Source organism: Jaculus jaculus, chromosome 8 (genome assembly GCF_020740685.1).
Source record: "Jaculus jaculus isolate mJacJac1 chromosome 8, mJacJac1.mat.Y.cur, whole genome shotgun sequence".
NCBI lineage: Eukaryota > Metazoa > Chordata > Mammalia > Rodentia > Dipodidae > Jaculus > Jaculus jaculus.
The window spans coordinates 56,580,992-56,599,921 of record NC_059109.1 but is presented as its reverse complement, the minus strand read 5'-3'; the positions used below and the strand labels follow the sequence as shown (position 1 = coordinate 56,599,921).

General features: G+C 42.0%; 1 protein-coding gene across 3 annotated transcripts in view; it reads right to left on the bottom strand.

Moving 5' to 3' along the window:
• Ttbk2 (tau tubulin kinase 2) overlaps window positions 1–18,930 on the bottom strand; it is a 135,380-nt gene that overhangs the window by 5,731 nt on the left and 110,719 nt on the right. For all 3 annotated transcript variants that reach the window (XM_045156848.1, XM_045156849.1, XM_045156850.1), the window contains 3 exons: window positions 5,138–5,349; window positions 3,900–4,485; window positions 1,585–2,852 (listed from right to left, as the gene is read on the bottom strand). In XM_045156848.1, the coding sequence (XP_045012783.1) occupies window positions 1,585–2,852; window positions 3,900–4,485; window positions 5,138–5,349 (2,066 nt within the window). The remainder of the gene's footprint in view (window positions 1–1,584; window positions 2,853–3,899; window positions 4,486–5,137; window positions 5,350–18,930) is intronic.

Below are 18,930 nucleotides of genomic sequence, written 5' to 3'. Positions count from 1 at the left end.
AAAGGCATACGCCACCACGCCAGGCTCTGAGTTTAATTTCTAAAGTCCCGTCTCCCTCCTCACCTGCCAAGTGGAGTCCCACTCTAGTCCAGGCTGGCCCTAAACTCACAGAGATCTTCCTACCTCTGCCCACTGAGTGCTGGGATTAAAGGCGTGTGTCACCAAGCTGGCTAATTTCTACAGTCTTTTTTAAAAAATTTTTAAAATTTATTTATTTGAGAGCGACAGACATAGAGAGAAAGACAGATAGAGGGAGAGAGAGAGAATGGGCGCGCCAGGGCTTCCAGCCTCTGCAAACGAACTCCAGACGCGTGCGCCCCCTTGTGCATCTGGCTAACGTGGGACCTGGGGAACCGAGCCTCGAACCAGGGTCCTTAGGCTTCACAGGCAAGCGCTTAACCACTAAGCCATCTCTCCAGCCCAATTTCTACAGTCTTAATGTTACTAAGAAGATGGAAGGCTGGAGAGACAGATCAGTGGTTAAGGTGCTTGCCTGCAAAGCCTAAGGACCCATGTTGGACTCTCCAGATCCCATGTAAGCCAGACACACAAATTGATGCAAGTGTGCAGGGTTGTGCATGTGCACAAGATAGTGCATGTGTCTGGAGTTCAATTACAGTGGCTGGAGGTCCTGGTGTGCCAATTCTCTCTCTCATAAAAAAACAAATAAAAAGAACATAGAAATCTAATCTGTGGTATTAAGGAGTGGGACTATTAAGAAGTGATTAGAGTAGATTAGATTAAATGCTCTACTTTGTATGTCTAGCTTTACATGGATACTGAGAAATCAAACCTGGACAACAGGCATTGCAAGCAAGCATCTTTAACCACTAAGCAATCCATCTACTTTATTTATTTTAGTTTCTTGATGTAGGGTCTCACTCTTGCCCAGGCTGACCTGGAATTCACTGTGATCCTCCTACCACTGCCTCCCAAGTGCTGGGATTAAAGGCATGCGCCACCACAACCAGTTTCCCTTTTTTTGTTAGACAGGATATAGGAGGCTTAGAACTCACTATCCTCCTGAAAACTGGGACTCTAGGTATAGACCACCACACTAGCTCTCAAGTTTCAGGATTATACAATGATGGTTGTTCAACAAAATTAACATAACTAAAGCCACTGAGAAGGACACTTAAAACTGGTTAAGATGGAAAATTTTATGGTTGGTATATATATTTTAGCACAATAAATGTGGAAACAGTGCTGAAGAGATAGCTTAGTGGTTAAGATGCTTGCCTACAAAGCCAAAAGATTCCCTAGGAATCATGTAAAGGTGGCACATACATCTGGAGTTCATTTGCAGTGGCTGGAGGTCCTGGAGCACCATTCTCTCTCTCTCTCTCTCTCTCTCTGTCTTCCTCTCTCTCTCTCTGCCTCTCTCAAATAAATAACAAAAAATAAATATTTTTAAAAGTGAAAACGAAATCCTGGATCAATCTGTACTATGCTACTGCAGCCTGTGAAAGACAGAGAAGAAAACATGCTCTAAAGCAGTAAGGAGGAAGCTTGCCACTGATATTCTACAATACAGCACAGCGGAAATCCTGTAGCACACTTAACATAGGAAAGCAGCAGTATTACCTGGCTTCCACTCCAGGCCTTGCCGGTGGCTTTCCTGGTGGTGGTCGAGGCAAGAACTGACATGAAGCTGCACTCATGACCTGATCTGTGTTGACCCAGGAAACTGGCCTTGGAATCTTACTCTTTCTAGACTGTGAGATGATGGGTGACAGAAAGCTATCTTCAGTTGATCTATTCAGGTGAGACTCCACTGCCAGCCTGGAAAAGGGAGTGAAGGTCTCCTCTTCAGAAAAAGAAACAGGAACAGCAGCTAGTTTCTCCTCTATCAACTTGTCAGAGGCACTTGAGAGGTCACCTAGGAAAGACTTGAATTGCCTTTTTTCCACCAGAAGTTTGACTAATTCTGGCTGGCAAGCTTTCTTTTGAAGGAGCTTTTCTTTTGCAGAGACTGCAGATGATTCAAAAGTTGAGTCTATTTCTTGTGCTAAAACAGGGATTCGGCTATGTCTGTTTACAATGGATGACCTAACCACATCCTTCCGGGTTTGAGGACCATGTTCATTCTCTGAAACACAATGATAGAGTTCTCCATTTCTAGGAACAATTTTCTCTCTCTTACCCTCTTGATGCAAAAAAGTAGAGAGATCTCCTTGATGACCTGGTAAGTCTTCACTCTTGATTTCATCATCCTTAAATAGCTTGCTTTTTTGCACTGCCACCACCTGGCCTATCTGTCCTTCAACATATGGGTCAATTATTCTTGGAGATATTTCTGAAGTTCCAACTGACAGAAGCTTCATTATCTCATGGTTTTTGTCTTGATTTGGCACCACACTAAAATTCTGTATATTTGACACATCAAGAAGTTCCATGGTAGCTGAATGATCCCTTTCTGTAGTTACCAAATCTCCTGGGAGAGAGAGTTCAACACAATGCTGCCCTTTACTTAATTTCTCTTCTTCATTATCTGACCCTAGAAGTCTGCTTTTCTCTTCAGTTTCTCCAGGGAGATTATCAAATTCTTTCATAACTAGTCTATTATGGTCAGGAAGCTCTTTTGGCCCTAGGTCTTGAGATTTGTCACTGTCTCTAATATTGGGTAGTATGTCATGACCAATGTGATCTATCTGAAGTCCCAAATCTGTTCTGCTCCCTCCACTGGGAGGTTCCCCTTCTGTTACAACCAAGCCAGAGAAGTTTTCCCGTGGGGAGTAAAGATCCACAGTGGGTTCCATGAGCTGGAGGTCTTTTTTCTCTGGTTGTTGACCATACTGAAAGCTTCCTGAAGTTGATTGTGTTGATGCCACAGAAGGTCTAGGAATTGTAATCTAGAGAAGAAAAACACTTTAAAATCAATTTTGTGGAATTAACCAAGGTGCATGATTTGAGATTTAATATTTTCTAAGTTCCAATGTATAAGAGTAACACATTTACCAGATCTGCCAACTCATGCTAAATGAATGTGAAAACCGTATTATATACATACACACAGAAACAGATAATTCTTGTGATTTAATTATAAATGTTATATAAAATTAGGTTTTAGTGATATTTCATGTACTGAGTTTGATATAATGGAAAGAAGCCTCATTTGAAAAAAAAAATTCTTATTGCAAGATTATCATAAAACTCTACTTAATTATTTAGCTGATCAACTAAGCTTTGTTTATTTTTATTTATTTGAGAGCAACAGAGAAAGAGGCAGATAGAGAGAGGGAGAGAGAATGGGCGTGCCAGGGCTTCCAGCCACTGCAAATGAACTCCAGATGCATGTGCCCCCTTGTGCATCTGGCTAACATGGGTCCTGGGGAATCAAGCCTTGAAGTGGGGTCCTCAGGCTTCACAGACAAGGGCTTAACTGCTAAACCATCTCTCCAGCCCTTTGTTTGCTTTTTAAAAAAATTATATTTATCTATCTATCTATCTATCTATCTATCTATCTATCTATCTATCTATCTATCTATCTATTTATTGAGACAGGGTTTCATTTTGCAGTCCAGACTGGTCTGGAACTATAAATCCCAGGCTAATCTTGAACTCTTAGTGATTTTCCTAGTATTGGGATTATAACCATACTGAAGTCAAGGTTTCCTGCATGCCAGGTAGGCATTCTACCAACTTAGCCACACCCTTAGCCCTCAGCTAGTCTTTTTTTTCCCCCCTTGGTTTCTCCAGGTAGGGTCTCGCTCTAGCCTCAGCTGACCTGGAATTCACTATGTAGTCTCAAAACTGGCCTCAAATGTACAGTGATTCTCCTACCTCTGCCTCCCAAGTACTGGGATTAAAGCGTGCGCCACCAGGCCTGGAGAATCAGCCAGTCCTTTAATAGCACCCTGAGAAGACAACAGAGAATAATGATGCATGTAAACTCTTACCGCAGTAAGGGGTCCTTCTGCTTGTGCCTCCATTGGACTTGTGGGTGTCACTGTGATAAACTGGCTTGCAGCTCCAGCCTGGAGGTCTAGCCTATCTGCGTACTGTTCTGACACAGGAGTGGCAGGGCATTCCCCACAGAGTACTAAAACTGCACCTGAGGCTTCCTTTAGCTGATCATTGTTGGTCCAAGGACCTACTTGGAGCTTTCCATCTTGAGGTGATTCCTCTAGGACTTGAAGGACTTCAGGCTCTTCATCAGAAGGACTTCCAGTTGTTTTATGGCCTACTGCCTCATTTGTCCTAAAATCCTGAAGGTCTTGCTCTTTGTCCACAATCACCCATTCTTTGGAGTCAACCTCCTGCTTACAAGAGCTCAAGTTAACAGCTATAAATCCATTGCTGCCACCACCACCTGCCTGCTCAGGGGTGTTGGCAGAGGCAGGCTTGGAGGCATCTGGAATATATTCCTCATCATAGTGCCAGATGTGGTCAGTACGAGACCCAGCAGGAACACAAGGCTTGTGAAGCAGAGTGGGGAGAACAGATTCTTTTCCTGTACTGGAATCTTTCTGCATTTTTTCCAGGCTTAAGAAAATGAAGAGAAGTTACTCAGTTGTCCTTAGGGACACATGTATTACACACCAACCAACTCTAAACAGCACTAGTTTTCTCAGAAAGATGAGAGAAATACATGTGTACAAAGCATAGGAACATTTCACAGTACTGACAATGTTCGTCTCCTTCTGCCATAATAATGCTTTGGAACTTGGAGCTCTTTCCTCAGCATGTCCACTTTCTAGTTCCTTTCTTTTGTAAGACTGATTCTTTGCCAAACTAAGTTTTACTTATCTTTTGTTGTTTTGGTCTTTTTTCCAAGGTATGGTCTCATTCTAGGCCAGGCTGACCTAAACTCATGCTGCAGCCCCAGGGTGGCCTCCAATTCTGGGGTGCTGGGATTAAAGGCGTGCAAATATATTCATTTAACTGTACCTACTGTGACAAAGTTAGCAGCTACCACAGCCAAAAGGTTTGCTACAGAATTTGTAATGATGCTATACAATTCACATGAAGAATAAGGGTGATGATAACAAGACATGAGTGAAAAATGAGAGCTTAATGGAGTCAGAGCTACAAAACACATGAAGAATTCCTTGCTTCCAATAATCTGCATAACAGAAATAAAATATAAGAATGGTACTTTGGAAGCTATAAAAAGAAGAAAAAACACATATCTTACCAGGTCTCAAGAAACTTGTCAGTATCTGGCTTTGGCTCTAGCGTGAGATGTTTTTCCAGCTCAAAGCTATGGATGGAACGTAACTTTCGTACTAAAGGAACATCCCTGTCTGGCTGAGTTATCTCTGATCGAACACGAATTGGTGAGCCAAGGCTTGGAGCATTGAGAATACCATTTGCTTGCCCATGGCTATTTTCTTCTTCGGTAGCAGCCTAGAATAAACATGAAATAGAACCATGAAAAATGTCCCAGGTACAGTACATGAGTGAATTCAGTGAAGCCTTCTTGAAAATAGGATATTTTGACTAGTTTACTTCATTACATCCTGTCTACTACACCTTTGTTAAATGAATTTTATAGTCAGTTTCAGTACTGTTTTTTTTAAAAGAATATTTATTTTATTTATGGGGGGGGGGGATATGCCAGGCCCTCCAGTCACTGCAAATGAACTCCAGATGCATGTGTCCTCTTGTGCATCTGGCTTACGTGGGTCCTGGAGAATTGAACCAGGATCCTTTGGCTTTGCAGGCAAATGCCTTAATGGCTAAGCCATCTCTCCAGCCCAAGTTTCAGTATTTTTTTAATTTATATCTTTGACATAAGGATAAATAGCCTAAAATTCTTTTAAAAAGACCTTAGGCCAGGAATATAGTGCATGCCTTTAATCCCACACTCAGGAGGATCACTGAGTTTGAAGCCACCCTGCGACTACATAGTGAATTCCAGGTCAGCCTGGACTAGCAACACACTACCTTGAACCTCCCCCACAAACAAAATTAACACTTTGGCTTTTGTATTATACCTGACTAGATACTTACAGGATCCCCAAACCTGAGAAAGATGTTCTCTTTGAGACACACAGGCCTCCACAGGAATGAGAGTGTGGCAAACATGAATCCCATACAAATTTTCTCATTCTCCCTCTCAAAAGCAAACAACAACAAAAATACTTTGGACTAGACCAAGAGGCTGCTGGGCAGAGCACAAGGGCATTTAAGCACTGTCTAAGTGGCCTAATGGACAAGGCCAATGGCCTCCTATAATCCCAACAATCAAAGGCTGAGGCAACAGGATTTCAAGTTCAAGACCAGCCTGAACTATAATAAAGTGAGACTGTCTCAAAACTGAAACGAAACCAACAAAAAACAAAAAACAAACAAAAACCTCCCAGAACAATGGATCACTCAGGAGCCATAGACTGTAGCTAGAAAATTCTCAGTGCCAGGGATGGGATATCTTCCAGTGAGTTGTTGACCTGGGAGGTCCCTGATGCCCCCAAAACATTATAGGCCATTGCTGAGCCCCTTGGTTTCCCACCAGGAATAGATGGTAAGACTCTATTGCTGAAGACTCGATATACTTGGGCTGCAAGGACACTGAGAAATCCTGCTGGATCTGAGCTGATAACCTCCTCCATGCAGACCAGCTGACAGAAAGCTGGAAGAAGCCATTCTGCATGCAGTTCAATGGGAGAAAGAGAAATCACCAGTGAAGATACTCAAAAGTGGACACTGCAAGCCTTATGCAGGCTAAATGAGCCAACGGGTACACTAGTGGCACATCTGTTATGGGGGAAACCAACTGCCCTCTAATTGGACTAGAGGCCTGCTCCATGGAAGGGAATACATCCCTAATACTGAAAACTCAAAATGGGTAGTCATGAGCCCTTGGGGTATAACGTCTGCTGTTGTCTGGCTAAATGTATGTACTGTGCTTATCAAGCTGCCCAGTAAGCACTTCTGTTAATGTTCACACCCTTATGTTAATGCTACTCTCACTTTTGGTAGAGAATCTTTTCTTTTCATATGGCAGTGACCTTGGGACGACTCAGAAGGCATCATGGTGATGGAAAGAAATGACAGAAAGAAATGACCACAATGCTCAGTACTGCAATATCTGTATCACACCTTCCAAGGCTCAGAGTCTAATGTGGAAGAGGTGGTGGAAAGAATATAAGAGTGAAAGGAAGGGCAGCACTCCATACAACATACTCCCTCCAGACACAAAATGGCCTGGATATCCATGGCCTCACAGTGCCTGACACTACCTGCGTAAGACCATCATAAGAGGAGGAAAAGATCATGACATCAAAAGTAAAAAGAGAGGCTGAGGGAGATGGGGAGGGGGTATGATGGAGAATGAAGTTTCAAAGGGGAAAGTGTGGGGAGGGAGGGTATTACCATGGGTATTTTTTTATGATCATGGAAGTTGTTAATAATATAAAAAAAATCAAATAAAATAAAGAAAAAAGAAAAAAAACTCCCAAAGACTTCAACTATCATACCTGTTTACACAAAAGTCAGGACTACCCATGCACAAAATGTTTAAGTCAATAAAAGCCACAAGCTAGGACATGTAGTAAAAACCCATATTCATCTATTTGGGAAGCTAAGGCAAGAGGAGCATACATTCAAGGCCTGCCAGGCAATGTACTGAGACCCAGTCTTCAAATTCCAAAACCATGAAAAAGAGGACTGGATATAGTTCAGTGGTAGAGCACCTGGCAGAGCACCTGCCTAAAATGAGTGAGGCCCTAGGTCAAGCCAATCCCCAGTAAAACACACATGTCACTAACACAAAAATCAACAATGGATTGTTTGGAATTAACTGATTAAATTAATATTAGAGTTCAATTAACAAATTGTGGTGGTGCTCTGAATACTAGGTTCCCAGCTGATAGAGATGTGGGAATTAAAGGCCTCCTGGAGGCAGTGTGTTGTTGGGGGCAGTCTTATGGGTATTACAGCCAGTTTCTCCAGGTCAGTGTTTGGCACACTCTCCTGTTGCTATTGTCCACCTTATGTTGGCCAGGGGGTGATGTCCACCCTCTGCTCATGTCATCATTTTCCCTGCCTTCTTGGAGCTTCCTCTTGAGTCTGTAAGAAAAATAAATACTTTTTCCCCCAAAAGCTGCTCTTTGTCGGGTGATTTCTACCGCAATGAGAACCTGACTGCAACAGTAAAGTGGTACAGAGAAGTGTGATTGCTGCTAGACACCTGACTGTGTGGCTTTGGCCTTTTGGAGCTGATTTTCAAGATAAACGTGGAAAGATTTGAAACCTTGGTCTAAGAGATGCCTTGCAGTGCTATAAGTACAGCTTCATGGACTATCCTGGTCAGAGTTGAAAGGCCTGAATGCAGTAAGAACTATGGGCTATGAGGTTTGGCTTATGAAGATGAGAAAGAGCTTTCTTTGCTTGTACTGGGCTAGAGGCAAGTTGTGTGAAAAGCTTGCTGGTATGCCCAGGTGCTGAGAAGTTGTGCAGGGTTGCTTTGCACAGAACTGACCTAATGTGAGCAGAGGAATATGGCACAGAAAAAAATGAAATCTTTGGGGCTAAACTGCTCCCCATTCACCTGCAAATTGGTTGAGAGATTATAACCACTGAGACTGGGCCAGCTGACCTGCACTGGGGCAACAAGAAGAATGTAGACTCTTTTGAAGGGGCCTGAGTGCTCAAGGAGTGTCTTATTCTTCAAAGTCTGCTTTATTGACCCCTAGATTAACAAACTGGCACCCTACCTGGTATTGTGGAGCATAAGAAATGCAGGAAAGAGAGGGCCATTGAGTTTGCAACACGGTCTTGTGTTTTAGAAATGGCCATGGGCAATGTGAAGCAGGTTTGCTGGATTCCTGCATGGAGACCCCATGGGGTTATGAGGAGGATCTGTGGCCTGCAATGGAGACCCAGTAGAGAAGCTGGGACCATGAGATGGCTGCTAAGGAAACCTGCTGGCCCCAGTGAAGTTTTCCACAGGACTGTGAATAGCCTAGCTGGAGAGGTAGAATTGGAATTCGAGAGACATGTTACTGGTTAGAATTAATGGACTTGGAGATTTGTCACTGGACAAATTATTGGACTTGGAGCTACAGAGTTTGAAGTTTGTCCTGGTTGTTTTAAATCTTATATTGGCTGAATATTTCTTTGTTATGCCCAATGCCATCTTTTGCAGTGTGAATGTTTATTGTGTGCCATTATGGGTTTTTTTGGCAATTTTTTGGTATTATGGCTCAGTTAAAAGATCTTGGACTATGGGGATGTATGAACATAATTAGAGTTGATAAAAACTATGGGGACTTTTAAAGTTGGACTGAATGCATCATATTTTACATCATGCATAGTTATCAGTTTATGGGGGCTAGGGGTAGAATGTTGTGATTTGATTCAGGTGTCCCCCATAAATGCAGGTGTTCTGGATGCTAGGTCCCCAGCTGATGGCATTTGGAAATTAAAGCCTCTTGGAGGCAGTGCATTGTTTGTTGGGGGCGGGCTTATGGGTGTTATAGCCAGTTTCCCCATGCCAGTGTTTGGCACACTCTCCTGTTGCTGTTGTCTACCTGATGGTGCCCATCCCTGTAAGCCAAAATAAACCTCTTTATTACCACAAGCTGCTCTTGGTTGGGTGATTTCTACCAGCAATGCAAACTTGACTGCAACACAAATTAAGCAAAAGATTAGCAAAAAAGCAATAAAAATAGCTAAAATTATTAGTGAACCATAAAACAAAGAAATTAACAACAATGATGTATACCAAAATAATAATAAATAAGAAAAAAGTTATTAAAACATAAGAAAAACAGAGGGGAGAGGGGACAAAAGAGGATGACAGAATGGGAACACATTAAATTATTGTATGTTTGTACACTGAAGTTCCCCTCCTCTCACTTTCTTACTCTCTCTCTTTTTTTTGGGGGGGGGGTCTTTTTCAAGGTAGGGTTTCACTCTAGCCCAGGCTGACCTGGAATTCACTATGTAGTCTCAAGATGGCCTCGAACTCATGGCGATCCTCCTACCTCTGCCTCCCAAGTGCTGGGATTAAAGGCATGCACCATCACACCCGGCCTCAATTAAAAAAAAAAAAATTTAGGGCTGGAAAGATGGCTTAGCAGTTAAGCACTTGCCTGTGAAGCCTAAGGACCCCGGTTCAAGGCTCGATTCCCCAGGACCCATGTTAGCCAGATGCACAAGGGGGCACACACATCTGGAATTTGTCTGCAATGGCTGGAAGCCCTGGTGTACCCATTCTCTCTCTCTCTCTCTCTGCCTCTTTCTCTGTCGCTCTCAAATAAATAAATAAATAATAAACTTAAAAATAATTTTTAAAGACATGAAAAAATAGAAGGCATATGTTTAATTGAGTTCCAGAAAGAGCTAGAAAGAATGAAGAAATGATAACATTCAGATAGCAAATAGTTATATATTTCCCAGAACTAATGTAAAAAACATATATTAAAGACTACATGTGGGGCTGGAGAGATCGCTTGGTAGTTAAGCACGTGCCCATGAAGCCTAAGGATCCCAGTTCGAGGCTCGTTTCCCCAGGACCCACGTTAGCCAGATGCACAAGAGGGTGCACGCATCTGGAGTTCATTTGCAGTGGCTGGAGGCCCTGGTGCGCCCATTATCTCTATTTCTCTCTATCTGCCTCTTTCTCTTTTGCTGTCAAATAAATAATTAAAAAAAAAAGACTAAATGTGTTGGTACATGTCTTTAGTACCCCCTCTTCTTCAGGAGGTTGAGGCAGGAGAGTCAAAAGTTCATGGCCTGAGCTGCATAGCGAGATTCTGTCTCAAAAAAAAATGTAAATGATTTTAAAGTATTCAAGATACACAAGACATCCTGACCAAGAGAGGTTTTAGAAATATATGGGGTTGAGAATATAGCTCAGTTGGTAGAGTGCTTGCCTACCATGCACAAGGATTCAATCTCCAGCATTCATATGGGACCAGGCAGGGTACTGCACACCTGTATTACCAGCAGTTGGGAGACAGAGGCAGGAGAGTTGGGAGCTCAAGGTCATCCTGGACCAGAAGGATGGAAGGAGGGAAGGGAAGGGAAGGGAGGGAAGGAAGGAGAGGGAGGGGAAGTGAAACAAAGAGAAAAAGAAAGAAATGCTTGCATATATTGCAGTTAATACAAAACAGCACAGGCAAGGGAAAGAGCTGAAAAATCAAGGGAAAAAAATAGGTCCAGGAAGAACTGATCACCTATAAACAACTAAGCAAACAAAACAACAACAACTAAAACCAAAAATAGAATGACAACTAACTTCTGAACATCAATGACAGAAGCCAGAAGAAAAATAACAGTCAAATTTTGTATCCAGCAAAATCAATCAGTCTATCTCTCTAGCCTGTTCAGGGCTGGAGAGATGGCTTAGCAGTTAAAGCACTTGCCTGCACAGTTTAAGGACCCAGGTTCAATTCCCCAGTACCCACATAAGCCAGATGCACACAATGGTGCATGCGTCTAGCGTTCATTTGCAGTGGCTAGAGGCCCTGATGTACCTGTCCCATCTCTCTCAAGTTCAATTCCCAGGACCCATGTAAGGCAGATGCACAAAGTGGCACATGCATATGGTGTTCATTTGCAGTGGCTGGAGACACTGGTGCATCCATTTTCTATCTGTCCCCCCTTAAATGAATAAATAAAGTATTAAAAATCTTTTAAGAGGGGCTGGAGAGATAGTTTAGTGGTTAAGCATTTGCCTGTGAAGGCTAAGGACCCCTGGTTCGAGGCTTGATTCCCCAGGACCCATGTTAGGCAGACGCACAAAGGGGCACATGTGTCTGGAATTTGTTTGCAGTGGCTGGAGGCCCTGGTGCGCCCATTCTCCCTCCCCCCTCTCTGCCTCTTTCTCTGTCTGTCACTCTCAAATAAATAAATAAAAATAAACAAAAAAATTAAAAAATCTTTTAAGGACTGGAGAATTGGCTTAGCAGTTAAGGGGCTTGCCTGCAAAGCCTAAGGACCCAGGTTTGATTCCCCAGTACCCACAAAAGCCAGATGCACAAGGTGGCACATATATCAGGTCCATTTCAGTAGCTGGAGGCCCTGGCACAACCATTCTCTCTATCTGCCTCTTTATTTTGCTCCCTCAAATAAATAAATAAAGCAGACCTATAATGAAAATCCATTTATTAAAAAAAACCTTATCCCCTGAACACAAAATGGCCTGAATATCCATGACCTCACAGTACCTGACACTACCTACACAAGACCATCATAATAGGAGGAAAAGATCATGACATCAAAATAAGAGAAAGACTGATTGAAATGGGGAGGGGACATGATGGAGAATGGAGTTTCAAATAGGAAAGTGGGGGGAGGGAGGGTATTATCATGGGATATTTTTTATAATTATGGAAATTGTTAATAAAAATTTGAAAAAAATCTATAAATTATTTATTTACAAGCAGAGACAGAGAGAGAGAGCGAGAGAAGACAGAAAAAGAGAGAGAGAGAGAGAATGGGCACACCAGGGCCTAAGGCACTATAAACTATCTCCAGATGCATGCACCACTGTGCCTCTGGCTTTACATGGGTAATTCAACCAGGGTCATTAAGCTTTGTAGGCAAGCACCTTAACCACTGAGCAATCTTTTCAACCCTTCTAAAACTTTAAAAAAATAATATATTAGAGCTGGGCATGGTGGCACATGCTTTTAATCTCAGCACTCAGAAGGCAGAGGTAGGAGGATCACTGTGAGTTTGAGGACACCCTGAGACTACATACTGAATTCCAGATCATCCTGGGCTATAGTGAGACCCCACCTCAAAAAACAGGACTTCTGGTTTAGATGGCAGCATAGGAACCACGCCAAAGCAGCCTAGGGGAGAAAAAGCCAAGAAAAAAATTAAAAAAAAACAACAAAATACACTCTTCTACTAAAAAGTGAAGGGTAAAAGAAATTACCAACGGCAGCAGAGAAGTAAGAGAGATCCAGAGCAGAGCATCCAGAGCCCACACAGGCAGGCAGAAGCAGCTCCAGCAGCGGCAGCACCAGACCGCGGGCCTTCAAGGCTCCGCAGCTGCCAGGCTCAGCTTAAGACACAGGAAAAGCCAGGTGAGGGGATTCTCCACTCACACCAAAGCTCCTTGCAAACTCAAGAAATGTGAAGGTAGGACCTCAGCGAACAACAGAGAAACAGATCACAAGGTAGAGGATCACGTAGACCAGCAGGAGAACTAGAGCTACCGTCCACAGCCTCCCCTCCCCCACCGCCAGCACAAGCACCAGCAAGCATCAGAGACCTGGAGAAGGGAGACCACAGCACCCAGCACAGGTGACCAGCGCAGTGATCCAGCGACTCAGCCAGCCTACTTGAAACCACAATGCACCAAAGAGGGACCCAAGCAGAGAGCATAGCATAACTGAGACCAAAATCATCCCAAAAGTAACTGAATTACACCAGGTCAGTACCTGCCAAATAAACCTAGTATATAGGCTTGAATCGGTAGTGCTAATTGCACCTTCTATGTCAGGATAAATTATATGTTAAATCTGTTGGATGGTCAGATTTGCCTTTTTTTTTTCTTTTTTTGGTTTTTTGAAGTAGGGTCTCACTCTAGCCCAGGCTGACCTGGAATTAACTGTGTAGTCTCAGGGTGGCCTTGAACTCACAGCGATCCTCCCACCTCTGCCTCCCAAGTGCTGGGATTAAAGGCATGCGCCACAATGCCCGGCAAGGATTTGGCCATTCTTAAATAAGCTATATTTTGGGCTTGTTATTTGTTGCTTCCTGATTTATAGTGGCTTTGTTTCCTCTTCTGTTGTTCATTAGGGAAGGTCTCACTTGGTCACAAGCTGACTTGGAACCCTCAACAGACCAGAATTTTTTTTTTTTTTTTGTTTGTTTGTTTGTTTTTCGAGGTAGGGTCTCACTCTGGTCCAGGCTGACCTGGAAATAACTCTGTAGTCTCAGGGTAGCTTTGAACTCATGATGATCCTTCTACCTCTGCCTCCTGAGTGCTGGGATTAAAGGCATGCGCCACCACGCCCGGCTCAGACCAGAAATCTTAACCTCCTAGTTAACAGGATGAAGGGTGTGGGGCAACACACATCCTTAGGGACTATGACTTTGTTAGAGGAGCTGGTTGTCATATACCAACTCTTACATAAATACTCTGTGCTGTTTTTCATTGAATGCATACACTGTTTAGTTAAATTTTAGAATCTGCCTATATTTTCTTCCATTCAGCCTACTTGAATACTGTCATAGCAGGCAAACCCAGCACCTAGGGTCACTTTTGTAGATACTCTAAGAGTCTTAAGAGCCACACCTAGCACCTTAAGCTCCTACCCTGAAGATATATAACATCAGATTGATTAATACACCTAATAATACTGTAGTTAACTAGAAAATCTAAGCATTAAGTTCTCCAAGATGCAAAAGTATGTACATTATAACACAAACACCAAAAATCAAGAAAATATAAATCCACCAAAAAGTATTAATGCATCAGAAATGACCTCCAGTGAGAAGGAGTCAGAGGAAATGCCTGAGAAAGATTTCGAAAAAATGATTATAAATATGCTCAAAGGAGTCAAAGAGGAAATCAAAGAATGAAAGAGGCAATCAAAGGAATCAAAGAAGACACAGGAAACCAATTGAATGAAATAAAGAGGTCAATATTCTTAAGACATAAATAAGGAAATAGAAATAATAAAAAACAGTCAGAATTACTAGCAATGAAGAACACAGTCAATGAAATAAAAAAACTCCGTAGAAATTCTCACCACTAGAATGAATGAAGGAAAGAACAGAATATCTGGACTAAAAGAGCAGGTGGAAGATCTAATACAGTTCAACGAAGAGAAAGACAAACTCAAAGGAAAGTATGAATGGGAATTTCAAGATATTCGGGACACTATGAAAAGATCAAACTTAAGAATTCAGGGCATAGTAGAAGGAGAAGAATTTCACTCCAAAGGAATAGTAGATATTTTCAACAAAATCATAGAGGAAAACTTGCCCCAAATTGGGAAACAGATGCCAATGAGATACAGGAAGCCTTTAGAACACCAAAAAGACAAAACCTGCAAAGAACCTCTCCTCACCATATTATAATTAAACTACCAAACATACGAACAAAAGAAAGTATACTGAAAGCAGTTAGAGAGAAAAATCAAGTTACCTACAAAGGCAAGCCCATCAGGATCACAGCAGATTACTCAACACAAACTTTAAAAGCCAGAAGGGAATGGAGTGATATATTCTAAGTTCTGAAAGATAACAACTGTAAACCAAGTTTACTTTATCCTGCAAAGCTATCCATTCAAATAGATGGAGAAATAAGGACATTCCACAACAAAAGCAGGCTAAAGGAATATTTGAAAACAAAACCAGCTCTACAGAAAATAATTGAAAGAATCCTCCATGCTAAGAAAAGCACACATATAAAGGAACCTGGAAAAAACAAACCATACTCAAATACTAGTTAATACAAGAGAGCAAAGGTAAAACCAGAAGAACTACAAAATAAAATGGCAAAAATCAATACACACCTTTCAATAATCTCTCTTAATACCAATGGTCTCAATGCCCCAAACCAAAGACAAAGGTTTGCAGACTGGGATAAACAGCAGGATCCTTCAATTTGTTGCCTCCAAGAAACTCACCTTTCTACAAAGGATGGACATTATTTTAGGGTGAAAGGTTGGAAAATGGTGTTTCAAGCAAATGGGCCTAGAAAACAAGCAGGGGTTGCTATCCTAATATCTAACAAGGTAGACTTCAGTCCAACATTAGTTAGGAAAGATAAGGAAGGGCACTTTATATTGATTAAAGGCACACTCCAACAGGAGGACATTATAATCCTAAACATATATGCGCCTAACATGGGGGCTTCCAACTTCATCAAAAACAAACAGGCTGGGCATTGTGGCGCACGCCTTTGATCCCAGCACTTAGGAGGCAGAGGTAGGAGAACTGCCATGAGTTCAAGGCCACCCTGAGACTACATAGTGAATTCCAGGCTAACCTGAGCTAGAGTGAGACCCTACTTCGGAAACCCAAAAACAAACAAACAAAAAATAATACTAATATTTTATTTATTTATGAGAAGAGAAAGAGCATATGAGCACGCCAGGACTTCTAGCCACTACAAACTCCAGATACCATGTGCTGTCACGTTTTATAAGCAAAGCTGAGCCGTCTCTCCAACTCCCTTTAAAAACTCTTTAACAACCTCCATACATATAAACAATATATCAGGCTCATAATCTCCTCCCTCCTCTTTCCCCTTCCCAATCCCCCCTCTACAAAATCCATTTTTCTTTCCAACTAGTCTCCTATTATTTAAAAAACATTTTATTCATTTATTTATTTGTAAGAGGGAGGGTGGGAGGGAGAGAGAATGGGTGTGCCAGGGCCACTAGCCACTGGAAATGAACTCCAGACTCATGTGCCCCCTTGTGCATCTGGTTTACATGGGTCCTGGAGAATTGAACCGGCATCCTTTGGCTTCGCAGGCAAACTCCTTAACTGCTAAGTCATGTCTCCAGCCCTAGTCTCCTGGTTTGTTTGTTTTTTATATTTATTTGGCTACATACATGGTACTGTATCTTTTAAAAATATTTATTTCTGGGCTGGAGAGATGGCTTAGCGGTTAAGCGCTCGCCTGTGAAGCCTATGGACCCCGGTTCGAGGCTCGGTTCCCCAGGTCCCACGTTAGCCAGATGCAAAAGGGGGTGCACGCATCTGGATTTCGTTTGCAGTGGCTGGAAACCCTGGCGCGCCCATTCTCTCTCTCTCCCTCTATCTGTCTTTCTCTCTGTCTGTCGCTCTCAAATAAATTTAAAAAAATATTTATTTCTTTATTTGAGAGAGAGAGGGAGATAATGGGCACATCAGGGCCTCCTGTCACTGTGCTATAGATGCAAGTGCCACTTTGTGTATCTGGCTTTATGTGGGTACTGGAAATCAGAACTGGGCTGTCAGGTTTAGCAAGCAAGTGCCTTTAGTGGCTAAACTTTCTCTCCAGCCCCCTTCTATTTTGATGTCATCATTTTCCCCCTAGTATTATGCAGGTAGCACAACATATCTTGAGAGAATAAAACTAAAACAAATATATTTATTTTGCTTGTGTGTGTGTTGTGTGGTGTGTGCTTGTAAGTGTATGTGCCCTTGTGGCACCCCATGCCCTTATCTGTATTACACTCACTAGTAGCAGCTGGAGCAGAATGTTAGGTGTCTTATTCCATCATTCTCCGGCCAGTTCTTATTTGAGCCACAGTCTCTCACTGATGGCAGAACTTGCCAGTTTTTCATGAACCCTGATGATTCTTTTTTTAAAAAATATTTTATTTTTTTATTTGAGAGAGAAAGAAAGAGAAGCAGAGGTGGGAAGAGAGACACAGACAGAGAGAGAATGGGCACGCCAGGGCCTCCAGCTGCTGCAAACGAATTCCAGACACATGCGCCACCTTGGGCATCTAGCTTATGTGGGTTCTGGGGAACCTGGGTCTTTCAGCTTTGCAGGCAAGTGCCTTAATGGCTAAGCAATCTCCCCAGCCCAACCCTGATGATTCTTGAGTCTCTGCTCCCCTGTAAGACTGGGTTACAGACCCATGTGGCCATGCCCAGCTGTTTATGTGGGTCCTGGGTTTTTTAATGTGGTCTTTTTTTAATTTATGTGGTCTCTCTGGCTTGCAAAGGATGTGCTCTTAACTGTTGAGCTATTTCTTCAGTACAACAAATATAGTTTTAAACAAATAAAATTTTAAATAAACATCTACCAAAAGACCTAAAGTACAGATGAACTTCTTTTTATTTTTTTAAATTTTTGTTTATTTATTTGAGAGAGATAGAAAAGGTGAAAAAGGCAAAGAGAGAGAGAGAGAATGGACACGTGAGGGCCTCCAGCCATTGCAAATGAACTCCAGATTCATGTACCACCTTATGCATCTGGCTTCACATGGGTACTGGGGAATCAAACCTGGGTCCTTTGGTTTTTTGGCAAACTCCTTAATGGCTAAGCCATTCCTCCAGCTCCAGATGAACTAATTGAAATCCTAGCATACCCTTGGGTCCAAACCACAGAATTGCAAAATAACACAACAGAACAAAACACCCTGTTATGGTTTGAATGGTCAGCCCCCAGGAAATAGTGCTATTTTGAGAGCTGTGGAACCTTTAGGAAGCAGAGTCTGGTCACCACAGCAGGTCTTTAAAGGTCATATCCAGCCCTTCTTTGGCTTTGTTTCTCTGCTTCCTGGTTCATATGAGCAGTGTTTCTTCTTCACACTTGCTGCCATGAATTCCTGGCCATAATGGACTGAAATTTCTCTGAAACCATGAGCCTAAATAATTCTTTCTTCCCTTAACTTTTTTCTGCCACTATTAGTATCACAGTAGAGAAAGAGTAACTAATATACTGACCAGTAAAACAGAAAAATAGTAATACTAATTATATTCACAAAACCCAAAAACTAATTATATTCACATGGACTGAAGCTTAGTAGTAAAGAACATGTTTAGCATTTATGAGATATCTCAGTTCAATCCCTGTTAATGAAAAAAAAAAAAAAAAGACCAGAATAGAAAAATAAATGTATGAAAGATGGAAAGATAAAGGATGAAAAGAGAGATACCAGGCATGTATCACAAGTCTCCAGACAGTGGTTTTGCAAATGACTTCTTTGGCTTAAAAAAAATATTATGAAGCCCAGTGTGGTGGTACACACCTTTAGTCCCAGCACTCAGAAGGCAGAGGTAAGAGGATCATGGTAAGTTTGAGGCTGCCTGAGACTGCATAGTGAATTCCAATTCAGCCTGGGCTAGAGTGAGACCCTACCTCGAAAAACAAAACAAAACAAAAGAATATACTATTAAGCTATGGTCTGACCATATTCCCATGTAGTTTATATTCTGAAATTCTAGTTTCTAAAGTGATGATATTAGGTAATGGGACATTTGAGAGGTGATTAGGTCATGGAAGCAGGGTTAAAGACTGATGTCCTTAAAAAGGACCCAAAAGAGTTTGCTTATCAGGAATCACAGTACTTT